Genomic DNA, 15,495 nt, shown 5'->3' with positions numbered 1-15,495 from the left:
GATGAGACCATGGCTCAGGTTGCCCATAGAAGACAGGGATGCCCCATCCCTGGAAGTGTTCAAGGCCAGGTTGGATGGAGCTTGGAGTAGAATTGTCTGGTGGTGTGTTTCCCTGTCCATGGAACAGAGCTGGGATTAGGTGATCTTTAAGATCTCTTCCAATCCAAGACAGACATTCTATGAAATTGAATCTCCAGAGCCTCTGCTCAGGCTTCTGACTGGCACCATCAGGACAGGTCGGGGAACCCTGAGCAGATTTCCTCCACAAAGGGACTGAGTCCACTTGCACGTTGCTAATGGAGACCTTAGGAAAGCACAACCAGAAACAGTTTCCCATTTCATTACTTTGTGAAGCACACGGACAGGATTTAAAACTGCACCAACCAGCTACAGGCTTTCCTGGAGCTCCTCGTCGAGCCCCCGTGCTTGCTTCACAGGACTCAGAACCTTTGGAGTTGAGGCCCAGGAGAAAGGTAAATGCTTGGAACTTGGACACTGTGACCACAGCCTGCAGGGATGACAGGTTCCTGCTTCAGGAGTGAGTCAGAAACTCATGGCATGAGGTGCCCTAAGGGCTGGAGGTCTGAGGTGAGGGAGACCTGGCAGGAGACATTGGAGAGACTCTGGGCTCCAGCCAGTCCACAGAGAACTCTCTGTGTCTCCAGGAGCTGACACAGCTGTTCAAAACCCATGGCCAGAGGCTTCAGAGGCACAGAGCGAAGGATCAGCCCTGTCTCCTGTCCCAGCTGAAATTCCAAAATGGGAACAAACAAACAAACAAAACAACAAATATGAAAACCGCAAAACCAACCAACCAACGAAAGAACAGCAACAAAAAATCCTCCTAAGAAAAAATTCAGGAAAAAACAAACAACAAAAAGTATCCTAACCACAAAAACAAAAGTAGCAAGAAGAACACTCACCAAGTAATGCAAATCAAACCAAGACAAACACAGTAATGTCAAACAGTTGTTCACCACCAACTGAGGCATGCTCAGCCAGTATTCCGTCAATGCCAGCCTTCAACAAATTCGACCTCCTCGGATATATTGAGGGCATGATGCTGTAGGGTATGGAACATGCCTCTAGCCAGGTGCCCCAATGATTTGACTCAATGATCCCAAGGGTCTTTTCCATCCTGAAAGATTCTATGATTCTACTCTGAAGAAATTCAACAATTTCACCGCAAACCAACCCACAGGAATGACCAACTTGCACATCATCTGATTGCATGGGATGCCACCAGCACTTGAGCTGAGACTTCTGCTTGTGCTGACATCCATCATCCCTGGAAATCCCTCGGTATCTCACGATGGCACTTACAGCAGACTTCATATGGGCAAACACGTGACAGAAGGCAGGAAATGAAAAGTCAGCAGTAGTGCAGGAAACCAGGAAATGTCCCATACCATTACCTGGGATGCTTTGCATTTGACAGGGGCTTGTCAGAGAAGCATTACTTCCCAACAGGTGCCTCTGGGCCTGAGGCAGTGCAGGGCTGCTATAAAAGGCAGCCCAGCTCTCTGCTCCCTCATCGACTTTTCTCACCTCCTTCTCCTTGGGAATCAGGTGAGTGCAAAGCCTCTTCTCCTTCTCCTTCAAGATCAGTTCTCTCCTCTATGTATGTCTCAGGCGATGTGGGCTGTGCTATCCCAGGGCTGGGAGCTGCTTCTCATGGGAGAGGGGAGGAGAGAGGAGGACTCTCATGGAGAGAGGCTGGCACTTAGTTGAGATGACAGCTGGGCTCTGAGCTGGGCAGCCTATGCTGAGCCTTGAAATACCTTGTCTCCAGTGTGATTGTGTGAAGTGCTGATCCTCATGCATCTCTGTGCTTTGCTTCCTCCTTACTCTCTCTTCCAGGTGAACCTCTCTCCCAGAGACATGTCCTGCAACGAGAAGTGCCAGCCCTGCTGCCAGCCCTGCGGCCAGTCCTGTGGCCCAACCCCTCTGGCCAGCAGCTGCAATGAGCCCTGTTGCAGGCAGTGCCAGAGCTCCATCGTTGTCATTGAGCCCTCCCCCGTGGTGGTGACCCTGCCCGGACCCATCCTTAGCTCCTTCCCACAGAACACCGTCGTGGGCTCCTCCACCTCCGCTGCTGTTGGCAGCATCCTCAGCTGTGATGGAGTGCCCATCAACTCTGGCTGCTGTGACCTCTCCTGCATTGCCAGCTGCTACAGATGCTCCCCCTGCTAAACATCCTGGCAATGTCCCTGGCAAGAACCTCTCAGGACCTTAGAACACTCTGCTGGAGAAGAGATGGAGCTTTGTGCTTTTGTATTTAGGATAGCTCTTCATCCCTGGCACCTCCTGTAAACGATGGCAGGAAGCGGCCAGCCCGGGCTCTCTATAAGCATGGCCTAAGGCTACATCTCTTCTTTATATTCTCTTTGCTCTCTCCTTCCTTTCCTGTCTCTTTTTTTTCCCAGTGCCAGCCTAGCAGGGGACTTTTCACCTCCCTCTCTAAGGCAGGGAGGAGGACATCCTACAGGAACTCCACCACAGCCTCTTGGTGGCTGTCCCTGGTGCACCCTGTGAGCCTCTTCCTTTTCCCCTTTAGACTCATTAAAGTTGTGCTGCATCCAAGTCTGGGCCTCTGAGTCCTCCTTCCACCTGTGTCTCAGAATCTGCCTCCCAGTCTCAGAGGGAGACCTGGAAGAAGGGGGAGGGGGGGCTGGACTCCCTGCAGTGGATTTTGTTTCACAGCCTTTCTTTTGGAGCTGATGTAGACATCCCTGGCTACTCCACAGGCAGTGGCCATCCCTTAAAGGATGTCTCCAAAGGGTGGCAGGGGTGGTAATGGGAAAACAATCATGGCTGAGGAGGGCCCGCAGCCTCATCTCTGCCTTCGTTTCTCCTCCATTACCTGAGTTATGGTCCATGGCCAGCACACGTGGGCAACAGGCAGATGAGAGAGGTACCTCAGACACTCCTTCAGCACCCGGTATAGCCCAGCTGTCCTCCAGGCATGAACATCTGAGCTAATTCACAAGTTGGGATTGTTTTCAGCCCCACTCACTTACACAATGCAGACCCCACTCCCTGTGAAACAAGTACACTCAGGAAACCCAGGGGGTTCCTGAGGGCACCCAGTACCCAAAGATTTACCATCTGGCCTTCCCCCCGCTGCTGGCAGACAGTTTTTGACTGGGCAGATGCCATCAGAGCACAGAGCATTCCCAAATGACTCCTGGCTTCACTGTTAAGGCTGCCATTCTGGTGTGCTTTCAATTACACTTGACAGGTTCTTTTTAAACCTTGGCCTTCATCTCTGTGTAATCTTTTAGTCCTGGGATCCCTCAGGTGTCCATGGGCTCCTGGGTGCAGAACAGGAAGTCCTGCTGGGCTCAGAAGAGTGGCTCAGGCACATGGCATCCCATACACCATGGGAGGGTCTCCTCTTGGTGCTCCAGATCACATTGGTGACTCTACATTTGAAGAGCACCACCGAGAGGATCAAGAAGTCCGTGAGAGTCAGCAAGAAGGGTGAAAACGACTGAGCCAGCAAGCAGGCAAATCAAATTCTTTTCCTGGGGACAAAGAGTCTTCATGTTTTTTGATACAACAGTGGTGCTGTAGCATTCCTCCTGATGAGGAAGAGGAAATGCAGTAAAGTCAGCAGGTGCAGGTTGCTCCACGTGGCAATAATGAATGGGTTATTCCCTACCCAGATAAGAAGATATACCAAGAAAATAATGGCACATGGGCCCATGAACCAACCTTGAGAGGCCTGGGAGGCCATGGAGAATGACATCAGTGATAGGTGTCTTGTTCTCCTTTGCTACTGTCCAGGAACAGACCAGAACGAATCAGCAGCCCAGACGAGAGTGAAGGAACAAAGCTGTGGTTCAACAGATCTATGATTTCTCCTACTGCCTGAGGAACCAGCAGACACACTTGGCAGTGGGCAGAACACATGTACTGCAGGTAAAGGTCTGACCATGCTTGGGCTGTTCATCACAGTCGTTGCTTTCTCTTGCTGGGGATGGAACCTGTTGCTCTGCCTTTGCTTCTGATTTTACCACCGCTGCACTGATGCAGGTGCTGCTGATGCTGCTAATTTTCTCTTTTTCCTCCAGTTTTTTATATAGTAAAAAGTTCTTTCTTTCCATTAATTATTGTCAGAGGGTTGCAATTGATGACCTGGGACCTTCCTTTTGATATTCAGGTCTTTTCCTGAATTACATCTTATTTACTGACAATTTCCATTAGATGTCTTGAAAGCGCTATTAGCATTTTATCTTTTTAGTTCTGCTGAGATTGTGCCCAGTGGAGCCAGGTGTGATAAATATTAAACAGTGTAAATTGAAGTTGGGGAGCCAGGGTTCTGTTGACTGATACATTTTTAAAAAGTAAACTAAGGTGGGTAGCCAGAGGAAATATTGATTCAAGAGGCAAAATATTTTCCTATTCCTGTTGGGGAAACAGTTCAGAAATATACAGGTTGTGAGCAATCCTGACTTACTTTAATTTAGGCCACATTGGGTTAATGGTTATTGAGGCCTAGTTAGAGGCTTTCTGAGAATGAGTTACTGGGAAAGAGATAACTTAATTGGCAACAGAAGAGGAAATAACGAATTCTTACCCCTCATATTGCTTGTTACCACCTTTATCTAACATGCAGAGGGAATCATGTAGTTTTTTGTCTGACAGTCCAGTGGACGGCATAATGGTCTTTACGGACACCGGCAGAAAAAAAAAAAAAAAGAAAAAAAAAGACTTCCAGGGAAGTCATTTGACTCTTTGCAAACCCTTGAACTTACTGCGGTTATTTGGGTTTTTGAAACGTGGAATAATACTGCTGTAAATATAGTCTCTGATTCACTTTATGTAGTAGGTATTGTTTTGAGAATGTATCATGCCATTTTGAAGGAAATTTCGAATAAGCATTTGTATTTCTTATTGCAGAAGTTATTAAGACTCTTATCAGAAAGAGAACATCCTTATTTTATCACTCATATCCAGAGTCATCTTAGTGACCGAGGTTTGGCTATCGGTAATAACCGAGCTGACCATTTAGTTGCACCAGTGTGGACTGGTTCTTCTGTTGATGTTTTTTCACAAGCTCGACAATCTCATGCATTTTTCCATCAAACTGCTAAAGTGCTAGCGAAGCAATTTCATTTACTTCTGGGGGATGCCCAGGGAATTGTGAAATCTTGTCCTGATTGCCAAAAGGTTGATTTGGTATTGGGATGGAAGTCAATCCTAAAGGTTTAAAATCCTTGGAGCTGTGGCAAATGGATGTCACTCTTGTACAACAGTTTGGACGCTTAAGATATGTGCATGTTGTTATAGATACTTTTTCTATGGCCGTTTGGGCCTCTGCTCAGACTGGTGAGGCAACAAAACATGTTATCAGACATCTATATGTATCCTTTGCTGTTCTTGGAGTACCTCAGTCTATTAAGACGGACAATGGCCCCGCTTATTCTTCTGCTCGTTTTCGACAGTTTTGTGGACAATGGGGTATTCGACATGTTACTGGTATTCCTCATAACCCTACGGGTCAAGCAGTAGTGGAACGTTGCCATTCTGTACTAAAGACACTCCTTGAAAGACAAAAAGGGAGGAGGAAGGGAGTCCTCCTCAGGACCGGTTAAGTAAGGCTGTGTATGTCATGAACTATTTACGCATTACAGGAGATCGTACAGAACCTCCGATACTGATTCACCAAAAAGCTTTAGCAGACTTTGCTTCAGAACCTTCCACAAAATTTTGGTGGAATTCAAGGATTCCATCACTGGACAATGGGAAGGGCCGGCAGAGGTGAAACTGACTGGTCGAGGTTACATGTGCTTACTTACAGGTACTGGAGTGCGTTGGGTACCGAGCAGATGGGTTTGACCATGGAAACAAATGCCTTTAAATATGGATTCACAAGTGATAATATTTCTGATACAAGTATTTGGTTTGGGAGATTGTACTGATTTATTTTATTTTAGGCTGATTCCACCAGATTTTAGTAGTAATAGTGTTTTGGTTTTTAAAGTTTTTGGTAGGTGTTGTTAAATTTTTCTCATATATTGGTAAAGAGTATGATAGAGTAACGAGAATGTTTTTTCAGAGGCCGAGAAATGCTGTGGAGAGAAAGAAATTCTCCCCCCCCCCCCGCCTCTTTCCCCCGCGGCTGCTTTTCAACCCCCCTTCGTGTGCCTGGCGGTGCTGCCAGCAAGGAGGGGGAGGAAAGGACACCACGTAGCCTCGTTAAAGAAAAAAAAAAAAAAAAAAAAAAAAAAAAAAAAGAAAAGTTTTTCTAATGCCTTCTGAAAGGTATGAAACAGAAGTGGAAAATATTTTTACATAATTCTGGGCATCAAATGTCCAGGCATGAATCTTGGTAGGTAATAACTTGAGGGTTACCTGCTACTCATGAAAGCTAGTGATATTTTCTTTGACAGATTTTAGCTATCCATGAAATAGAATTTTTTTTAATGTGTTAAGCCATATAAAAAGATGAAGACATTTACATATAAAAAAAAAAAAAAAGTAACTTCAATTAGGTAGTGTCACTATTCTGCTTTTATGCAAACTCCAGTTATTTTAAAACAACTTACTTTGATGGGCACATTGATTATAATTTGGTCTATTATTTAAGAAAAGAATTTAAAAGGTGCTCAAAGCTGCATTGCAAAATACTGTATACTGTGCAGGGAGTGCTGTGATACAAAGAAATTTCTTCAAGTTTAGTTTGAAACCATTAGAGCACATGATTCGATAATAAAACTATTTTCATTACAATTAAAAAAAAAAAAAAAAAAAAGGGAAAAGAAAAGGGAAGAGCGTATACCCTCATGAGAAGAAAAAAGAGCGTGACCTCATGATGAGAGCACTAATGAGTTATTAATAACATTTGTGATCAAACTGGTCAATGCAACAATTGGGCCTAGAATATAAGGGAAAATTTGAAATTTGGGTTTCTTGCTGTTTCATTTGTATCACACATAGCAAGAGGAAAAGCCTTTGGTAAGAACTGATAAAAATCATAAAATATGCCAGTTAGCTTGTTGGCTTACAGATTTAATTAGGCAAGGCTTATCAGTTATATATGTTATTATTGCTTTCATATTACTAGTATGTTATTATTGCTTTTGTATTAGTATATATGTTATTATTGCTTTTGCATTATTGGTATGTTATTGCTTTTGCATTATTGGTATGCTGCTTATGACAATATATCATTAGCATGTTATCTTATGTAACAAAATAAGTCAGAATTGCTCAAAAAACAAAAAGGGGAATATGTTAGGTAAACAGTTCAGAAATATCCAGGTTGTGAGCAATCCTGACTTACTTCAATTTAGGCCACATTGGGTTAATGGTTATTGAGGCCAAGTTAGAGGCTTTCTGAGAATGAGCTACTGGGAAAGAGATAACTTAATTGGCAACAGAAGAGGAAAATAATTATGTGGGAAGAAGGTTCCATGAGAATGGTATGTGTGGTTGGAGTACGAGGCCACCTGCATGATAAGATGGTGTAAACAAGGCTTCTCTATATAAAGTGAGTGCAAGTTGCTAATAAACAATTTCATACAATCATATTGATGTGCACATGGAATCCTTAAGCCTCCGCAGACTGTTTTCCCACATATTCCCAATGTGCCCACATCATTTCACCTCATGACTTGAGTCATCATTTTATATTTATATATATATATCCTATTTTGTGTGGTTATTTTGTGTCATGTGGATCTTTTGGAATCTGTGCTTTTTGGCAGGTGGGTGCTTCTCCAAGGCTTTTCCCACTCAGGGGGCTAACCAAGGCTGCTTCCTAGTGAGCACCAGTTTTAGCACCCTCCTATTCCTTCATATATTCCTCCCATAAGCTTTGGAAAGAGAACTCAAATGCTGAGACATAAATGCAAAAAAATTTTAATGAGATTAAGGAGGAAAAGGGGATGGCTCACAGGGAAACCCATATCAGCAAAGAAGAGGCTATGGTGGACCTCCTGCCAGGTGGTCTCCTGCCGGCCTTTCAGAGTGCCAGGCTGGCACTGGGAGAAGAACACAATGAGAAGGAGGAAGAAAATAATGCCACAAAGCAGTAAGAGAATGTTGCAGAGCTCTATCTTCTGTCCAGCATCATGTCCTGAGGTCTTGGGAGGTTCTTGCCAGGGACTCTGCCAGCAGCTTTAGCAAGGGGGGCATCTTCTGCCACAGTAGCGGCTGGTAATGCAGGAGAGGTCCACACCTCCGGAGTTGATGGGCACTCCATCACAGCTGAGGATGCTGCCAACGGCAGCAGAGGTAGAGGAGCCCACGACGGTGTTCTGTGGGAAGGAGCTGAGGATGGGTCCGGGCAGGGTCACCACCACGGGGGAGGGCTCAATGACAACGATGGAGCTCTGGCACTGCCTGCAACAGGGCTCATTGCAGCTGCTGGCCAGAGGGGTTGGGCCACAGGGCTGGCAGCAGGGCTGGCACTGGTTGTAGCAGGACATGTCTCTGGGAGAGAGGTTCACCTGGGAGAGAGATCAGGAAGAAGCAGAGCATAGGGATGTAAGAGAATCAGAACTGCACCCAACCACATTAGAGTCAAGACAGCTTCTGCTCCAGCACATGCTGCCCAGCTCAAAGCCCAGGAGATACCTCAACTAAGTTCTACACATTCTCTAGAAGACATCTCCAATCTCTTTCCTTCCCTCTCCCATGAGAAGCAGCTCTCAGCCCTGGGATAGCACAGCTCATATCACCTGAGACATACATAGAAGAGAGAATTGATCTTGAAGGAGAAGAAGAAGAGGCTTTGCACTCACCTGATTCCCAAGGAGAAGGAGGCAAGAGAAGTGGATGAGAGAGCAGAGAGCTGGGCTGCCTTTTATAGTAGTCCTGCACTGCCTCAGGCCCAGAGGCACCTGTTGGGAAGTAATAATTTTCTGACAAGCCCCTCTCAAATGCAAATCGTCCCAGGTGATGGTATGGGCCGTGCCCTGGTTTCCTGTACTCTACCTTTTCATTTACTCCCTTCGACTACATATTTTCAAAGTTGAAGGCTTCTGTAAGTGCCGGGATGCAAGGTATGAGGATTTCCAGGTCTGAAAGACATCAGTGGAAACGATTCCATCTCTTCTCCATGTTTCTTCCTTTTTTGGCAGGAGGAAGGCCAAGATAACCGGATCCTTTTATCAGTCTTCTTGGTGTGCAGTGATTCTGTCGACTGTGGTGGGACACAGGTTCTTCATGTGTAGGCCAATCATAGAATCATAGAATCATAGAATCATAGGGGTTAGAAGGGACCTCGAAAGATCATCTAGTCCAACCCCCCCTGCCAGAGCAGGGCCACCTAGAGTACATCACATAGGAACGTGTCCAGGCGGGTTTTGAATGTCTCCAGTGAAGGAGACTCCACAACCTCCCTGGGCAGCCTGTTCCAGGGCTCTGTCACCCTTACAGTAAAAAAATTTTTTCGAATATTCAACTTGAACCTCCTGTGCTCCAATTTACACCCATTACCCCTTGTCCTATCACTGGTCACCACTGAGAAAAGCCTAACTCCATCTCCCTGACACTCACTCCTTACATATTTGAAAACATTGATGAGGTCACCCCTCAGTCTCCTTTTCTCCAAACTAAAGAGACCCAGCTCCCTCAGCCTTTCCTCATAAGGGAGATGTTCCACTCCCTTAATCCTCTTAGTAGCTCTGCGCTGGACTCTTTCAAGCACTTCCCTGTCCTTCTTGAACTGAGGGGCCCAGAACTGGACACAATACTCCAGGTGCGGCCTCACCAATGCAGAATAGAGGGGGAGGTGAACCTCTCTTGACCTACTAACCACACCCTTTCTAATGCACCCCAGGATGCCATTGGCCTTCTTGGCCACAAGGGCACATTGCTGGCTCATGGTGATCCTCTTGTCTACCAGGACCCCCAGGTCTCTTTCACCTACACTGCTCTCCAGCAGGTCAGCCCCCAACCTATACTGGGACATCTTGTTGTTCTTCCCCAAATGCAAAACTCTACACTTCCCCTTGTTGAACTTCATCATGTTTCTCTCTGCCCAACTCTCCAGCCTGTCTAAGTCTCTCTGAATGGCAGCACGGCCTTCCGGTGTGTCAGCCACTCCTCCCAGCTTAGTGTCATCAGCAAACTTGCTGAGGGTACATTCTATACCCTCATCCAAGTCGTTGATGAAGATATTGAACAACACCGGTCCCAGTACCGACCCCTGAGGGACTCCACTAGTCACACACCTCCAACCAGATTCTGCCCCATTGACTATAACTCTCTGACTCCTTCCTTTCAACCAGTTCCTGATCCACCTCACTACCTGATCACCAAACCCATACTTGGTCAACTTATCTACAAGGATGCTGTGAGAGACGGTGTCAAATGCTTTACTGAAATCAAGATAAATTCTGAAGCTTAGTATCCTTCTTCTAAATAAGGCAGGCACAAGTGACAGCGAGAAAATCTTCTGAAGGTGTGTCAGTGGTACAAGAGAGGCCAGGGAAAATGCTTGTCCTCTTCAGATAGAAAGGGAAGACCTGGTTACACAATATGGGGAAGGGTGAGGTACTTAAACACTTTTGCTTCAGTCTTCACTGAGAACTGTTCAAGCTCCTCATATGATCCTTGGGCTATAGTATTTAGCCCAATACCCAGTTAGTGCAGGTCTCAACCCTTTTTCAGTCAACAGCAGGTGATAATCTTCAGAGGTGCATCTGGCATTTGTCTGGAGATGAGAAACTTGTGTCTCTTCTATGTAGCAGCACATACTGAAATTAGTAGTATGTATCTCAGTGTCTGCTCTTAAGACTGATAACACTCAGTGTTTATAGTTATGGCCAGAGAATGGTCTGCAGAATCAAGGATACTGCTCGATTCTGAGGAACATCTTGTGCTCTGGAAAGAGAAAGGGAATGAAGTGCTCATAGGTGCAACCATCCTTTAGGGAGGATCAGACAATACAGATGACTAAATGTAACCGAATGGAGTATTCATCCTGTACATGTTCTACTTGGTATAAACTTGAGGCACCAAATGGGTCAAGTTTCTTCTTCATCCATGGGGAGCATCCTGGGAGGACTCCGTCTATTCATCTGCCTGTGGTCCTAATCTGTACCCTCCTGAACCCATAGTCTCCTGCCCCTAGGTGCCTTCTTACACTGACTCCAGGAGCATAGTCTGGGGCTTTTTCATCGTTGCTGAGCAACCCCATTGGTTATGTGAGCATTTCTGGGACAAAGGGGGGAGGAATGCAATAGGGAGAAAGAACATTCTACTGTTCTTGTACATATTTCCATATATTGGAGAATATTCTTTTTCATCATCACCATTTCATTAAAGCTGTGTAGTTTAGTTTCCAACCCATCACATTCTCTTTATACTTCTCTTCCATTCTTCCCTGGGGAAGAACAGGGCTCCAGTGGTGATCATGGTATTGCCTGAGAACCTGTAGAGACTGCACAGAGATAAGATGAGGCAAATGAGGCAAGTAAAATTTTCCTGGGATGTTAATGTCGCAGTGGGTATCAAAGAAACGCAGCAAACCATCTGCATGGAACAGTGAACAAACAGCAGGAAGAGGTGGGGGGAAAAAGGGAAATCATGGAAGTCCTTTGCTATCTGGACAAGAAACACAGGAGCAGAGGGGATTTTCTGAAAACTGTGCCACAAACCAACCCAAATCCCCAAGTGCATGTGACATGCCTGCATGGGACATCACCAGCCCTTGAGCTGACTCCTAAGCTTGTACTGATCTGACTCATACCTGGAAATACTTGGATGTCTAAACTCAACACTTACAGGAGGAGTAATTTGGGAGAATATGTGGCAGAAGGAAGGAAATGAAAAGGCAGAAGTGCAGGAAACCAGGACACAGCCCATACCATTACCTAGGACGCTTTGCATTTGACACGAGCTTGTCAGAAAATTATTACTTCCCAACAGGTGCCTCTGGGCCTGAGGCAGTGCAGGACTACTATAAAAGGCAGCCCAGCTCTCTGCTCTCTCATCCACTTCTCTTGCCTCCTTCTCCTTGGGAATCAGGTGAGTGCAAAGCCTCTTCTTCTTCTCCTTCAAGATCAGTTCTCTCCTCTATGTATGTCTCAGGTGATCCGGGCTGTGCTATCCCAGGGCTGGGAGCTGCTTCTCATGGGAGAGGGAAGGAAAGAGATTGGAGATGTCTTCTAGAGAATGTGTAGGACTTAGCTGAGGTGTCTCCTGGGCTTTGAGCTGGGCAGCATATGCTGGAGCAGAAGCTGTCTTGACTCTAATGTGGTTGGGTGCAGTTCTGATTCTCTTACATCCCTATGCTCTGCTTCTTCCTGATCTCTCTCCCAGGTGAACCTCTCTCCCAGAGACATGTCCTGCTACAACCAGTGCCAGCCCTGCTGCCAGCCCTGTGGCCCAACCCCTCTGGCCAGCAGCTGCAATGAGCCCTGTTGCAGGCAGTGCCAGAACTCCATCGTTGTCATTGAGCCCTCCCCTGTGGTGGTGACCCTGCCCGGACCCATCCTCAGCTCCTTCCCACAGAACACCGTCGTGGGCTCCTCTACCTCTGCTGCTGTTGGCAGCATCCTCAGCTCAAGTGGAGTGCCCATCAACTCCGGAGGTGTGGACCTCTCCTGCATTACCAGCCGCTACTGTGGCAGAAGATGCCCCCCTTGCTAAAGATGCTGGCAGTGTCCCTGGCAAGAACCTCCCAAGACCTCAGGATAGAAGATAGAGCTCTGCAACATTCTCTTACTGCTTTGTGGCATTATTTTCTTCCTCTTCCTCATTGTTTGTGTTTGTCTCCCCGTGCCAGCCCCACAGTGGCAGTGATCTGTTGTCCTCCCTCCCTCTGAAAGGCTGGCAGGAGACCATCTGGCAGGAGGTCCACCACAGCCTCTTCTTCACTGATATTGGTTTCCCTTTGAGCCATCACCTTTTCCTCCTTAATCTCATTAAATTTTTTTGCATTTATGTCTCAGCATTTGAGTTCTCTTTCCAAAGCTTATGAGAGGAAAATATGCAGGAATTAGGAGGGTGTGATTCCCTGCAGTGGGATTTTTCACTTGGAAACATGGTACATTCACTTCGTATGAACATGAACAAAGTCACCAGTTTGGCGTCCAAGAAATGTTCTGCTTTATGGCTGTCTGACCCTCTCTCAGCTCCCTTTTTCAGAGGTTTGCAAATGCCACCCAGACTTCTCACCGGTTCCTCATCAGACTTAATGAAATCTCCAGTGATGGTCTACATTATAGACAAGTGGCACCTTGGGTTCATGATGTAGTAAATTAATAAGGAGGCAATTAGGGAGGAAGTGCACCCAGGTGTTACCACTCAGACAGTGATCTGCAGCATCAGGAGCAGACACTGAGTGAGAAACCTGCTGTTCGTTTCAGCAAGTGCAGCTACTTAGTAGGGACTTATCTGAAAGCAAAATTACAGAAAGAAAATCAGTACTATCCTTGCCCAAACCAGGACATTGGTCTCATTCTCCATGGCTTCCCTGGCCTGTCAAGGTTGGTCCCTGTAGCCATGCCATTATTTTCTTGGTATATCTTCTAACCCGTGTAGTCAATGGCTCCCTCGTTATTTCTATGTGGAGCTATGGGCACCTGCAGACCTTGGTGCATTTCTTTGTCATCAGCAGAAATGTTACAGCACTACCGTTGTATCAAAAGCCACAAAGACTCTTTGTCACCAGGGAAATAATATGTTCATCCTCCTTGCTGGCTCAGTTGTTTTCACACTTCTTTCTGGCTGTCACTGAGTTCACCATCGTTTCAGTGATGTGCTTCCAGTTCATGATTCCTAGGGGTGCACTCAGGCCAAAACTACATTTAAGAGTGGTCCTGTAGAGATTTGCACTATTAAAGAGACAGGAGTTTATCCGATTCCTGGGAAGAAACAATCCAATCAGGTGTTTGAATCTCACCCAAACGTGCCCCAAAGTGGGGGAAGAGAGGCTTAGCATAGTGTTTTCCCTGGCATTCTTTCACCCTTTGGCTTTTTTTATACTATTTTGCCTGAGAGGTGGAGCTTGAGTAACTCTGGTCAAGCCTTTCTTTATTGTGAGTGATGCAAAGATCCCTCACTTCACATTTCAAGGTATAGGCTGGAGAAAATTCAGAGTGCAGGTTCAGTGAGGGGTGGCTGCACCTTGGAGCTGGGCAGCTTTAGGGATGGAGGTGTGGTTTTGTATTGGAATGAGATTATAGTGATCAAAGTTCCACTTAAGGACAGTATTTTGTCAAAGGGTGGCAGGCTGTTGACCTAGGGTATCCGAAGTGCAGTTAGTTGGTATTGTTGACACAGAGTGTGGCTGCAGTGTCTCCACTCCGCCCTCCACTGAATTTCTCTTGGAGTTAGCACATGGAGTACCCCTGATAACGCCAACATCAAGGGTAGTCACGGTCGTCTAGCCACATCCCACCTGCTACAAATGCTGCACCTTTACTTAAAAAAACAAATAATCTAAGCCATTTCCCGCAAATAGTTCTATTCTCTCATAGTCACTATACACAAACTGATGCATAATGCCACTCCTATGAAAGAAGAGGCGGAAGAGAAGAGAGAAGAAGAAGAGAAGAGGAGAAGAGAGAAGAAAGAGAGAAGAGAAGAGAAGAGAAGAGAAGAGAAGAGAAGAGAAGAGAAGAGAAGAGAAGAGAAGAGAAGAAGAGGAGAAGAAGAGGAGAAGAAGAGGAGAAGAAGAGGAGAAGAAGAGAAGAAATTTGTGGTCATCTTCACCCAGGTAGCTCTACTGCTCACCAGACATTCTGCACAATTAAAGCCACCACCAGAACCCAACTCCCCCTACTCAGACTCTGTTGGTCCTGATCCGGCATCTGCTACTTCTCCTATGTATACATCAAAAAATGACCAAACACTGGAAGAGCTTGTTCTGAGGAATGGCTGAAGGACTTAAATGTTGGATGGATCTTATAGAAACCTGTTCATGAAAAAGATGTCCCCCAGGCAAGAGGGGTTGTTCTAGAATGTTTTTGAAGATCCACTCCAACCAGAAACCTTCTTTGATTCTCCAGTTCTACAATGGTTTGAATTTTCATTTGGTGGATAAAACCTCACATGGATATGGTAGAGTCTCCATTGCTAAAGATTTTCAAGATGTGATTGGACATGGTGAAAATATTACCCATGCCATATTTCCATTAATTATTAGACCACATGACAGAACAAATAGAATGGTTTGGGTTGGAAGGGACCGTAAAAATTGTCTAGTTCCTACCCCCTGCCATGGGCAGAGACACCTTCCACTGGACGAGGTTACTCCAAGTTTCATCCAACCTGGCCTTGAACACTTCCAGGAAGGTTCATCTGCAGTGCCTCAGGGCAGCCTGTGTCAGTGTTTTACTACCATTACACTAAATAATTTATTCCTAATGTCTCATCTAAACCTGTCCTCTTTCATTTTAACACCATACTTCCCTATTCAATCACTACATGCCCTGAATAATCTCTTTCCAGCTTTCCTACAGCCCCTCTCAGGTACTGGAAAGCTGCTGAAAGTTGTCACTGTAGCCTTCTCTCCTTAAGGCTGAAAAACAC

General features: G+C 45.9%; 1 protein-coding gene and 2 pseudogenes across 1 annotated transcript; 2 read left to right on the top strand and 1 right to left on the bottom strand.

The window, feature by feature from the left end:
• Positions 1-1,012: 1,012 nt before the first annotated feature.
• Positions 1,013-2,193, top strand: LOC115599768 (annotated as a pseudogene).
• A 5,936-nt stretch (positions 2,194-8,129) lies between these two features.
• Positions 8,130-11,155, bottom strand: LOC115599767. Its single transcript, XM_030465773.1, is given in 4 exon segments — positions 8,130-8,459; positions 8,754-8,846; positions 8,848-8,967; positions 11,060-11,155. Coding segments are annotated over 4 exon segments (639 nt in total).
• Positions 11,156-11,783: 628 nt separating this feature from the next.
• On the top strand, positions 11,784-12,609 carry LOC115599766 (annotated as a pseudogene).
• The last annotated feature ends 2,886 nt before the right edge of the window (positions 12,610-15,495 follow it).

Source organism: Calypte anna, chromosome 27 (assembly GCF_003957555.1).
Source record: "Calypte anna isolate BGI_N300 chromosome 27, bCalAnn1_v1.p, whole genome shotgun sequence".
Taxonomy (NCBI): Eukaryota; Metazoa; Chordata; class Aves; order Apodiformes; family Trochilidae; genus Calypte; species Calypte anna.
The sequence above is the reverse complement of the archived record's forward strand: the minus strand, read 5'-3'. Positions and strand labels throughout refer to the sequence as shown.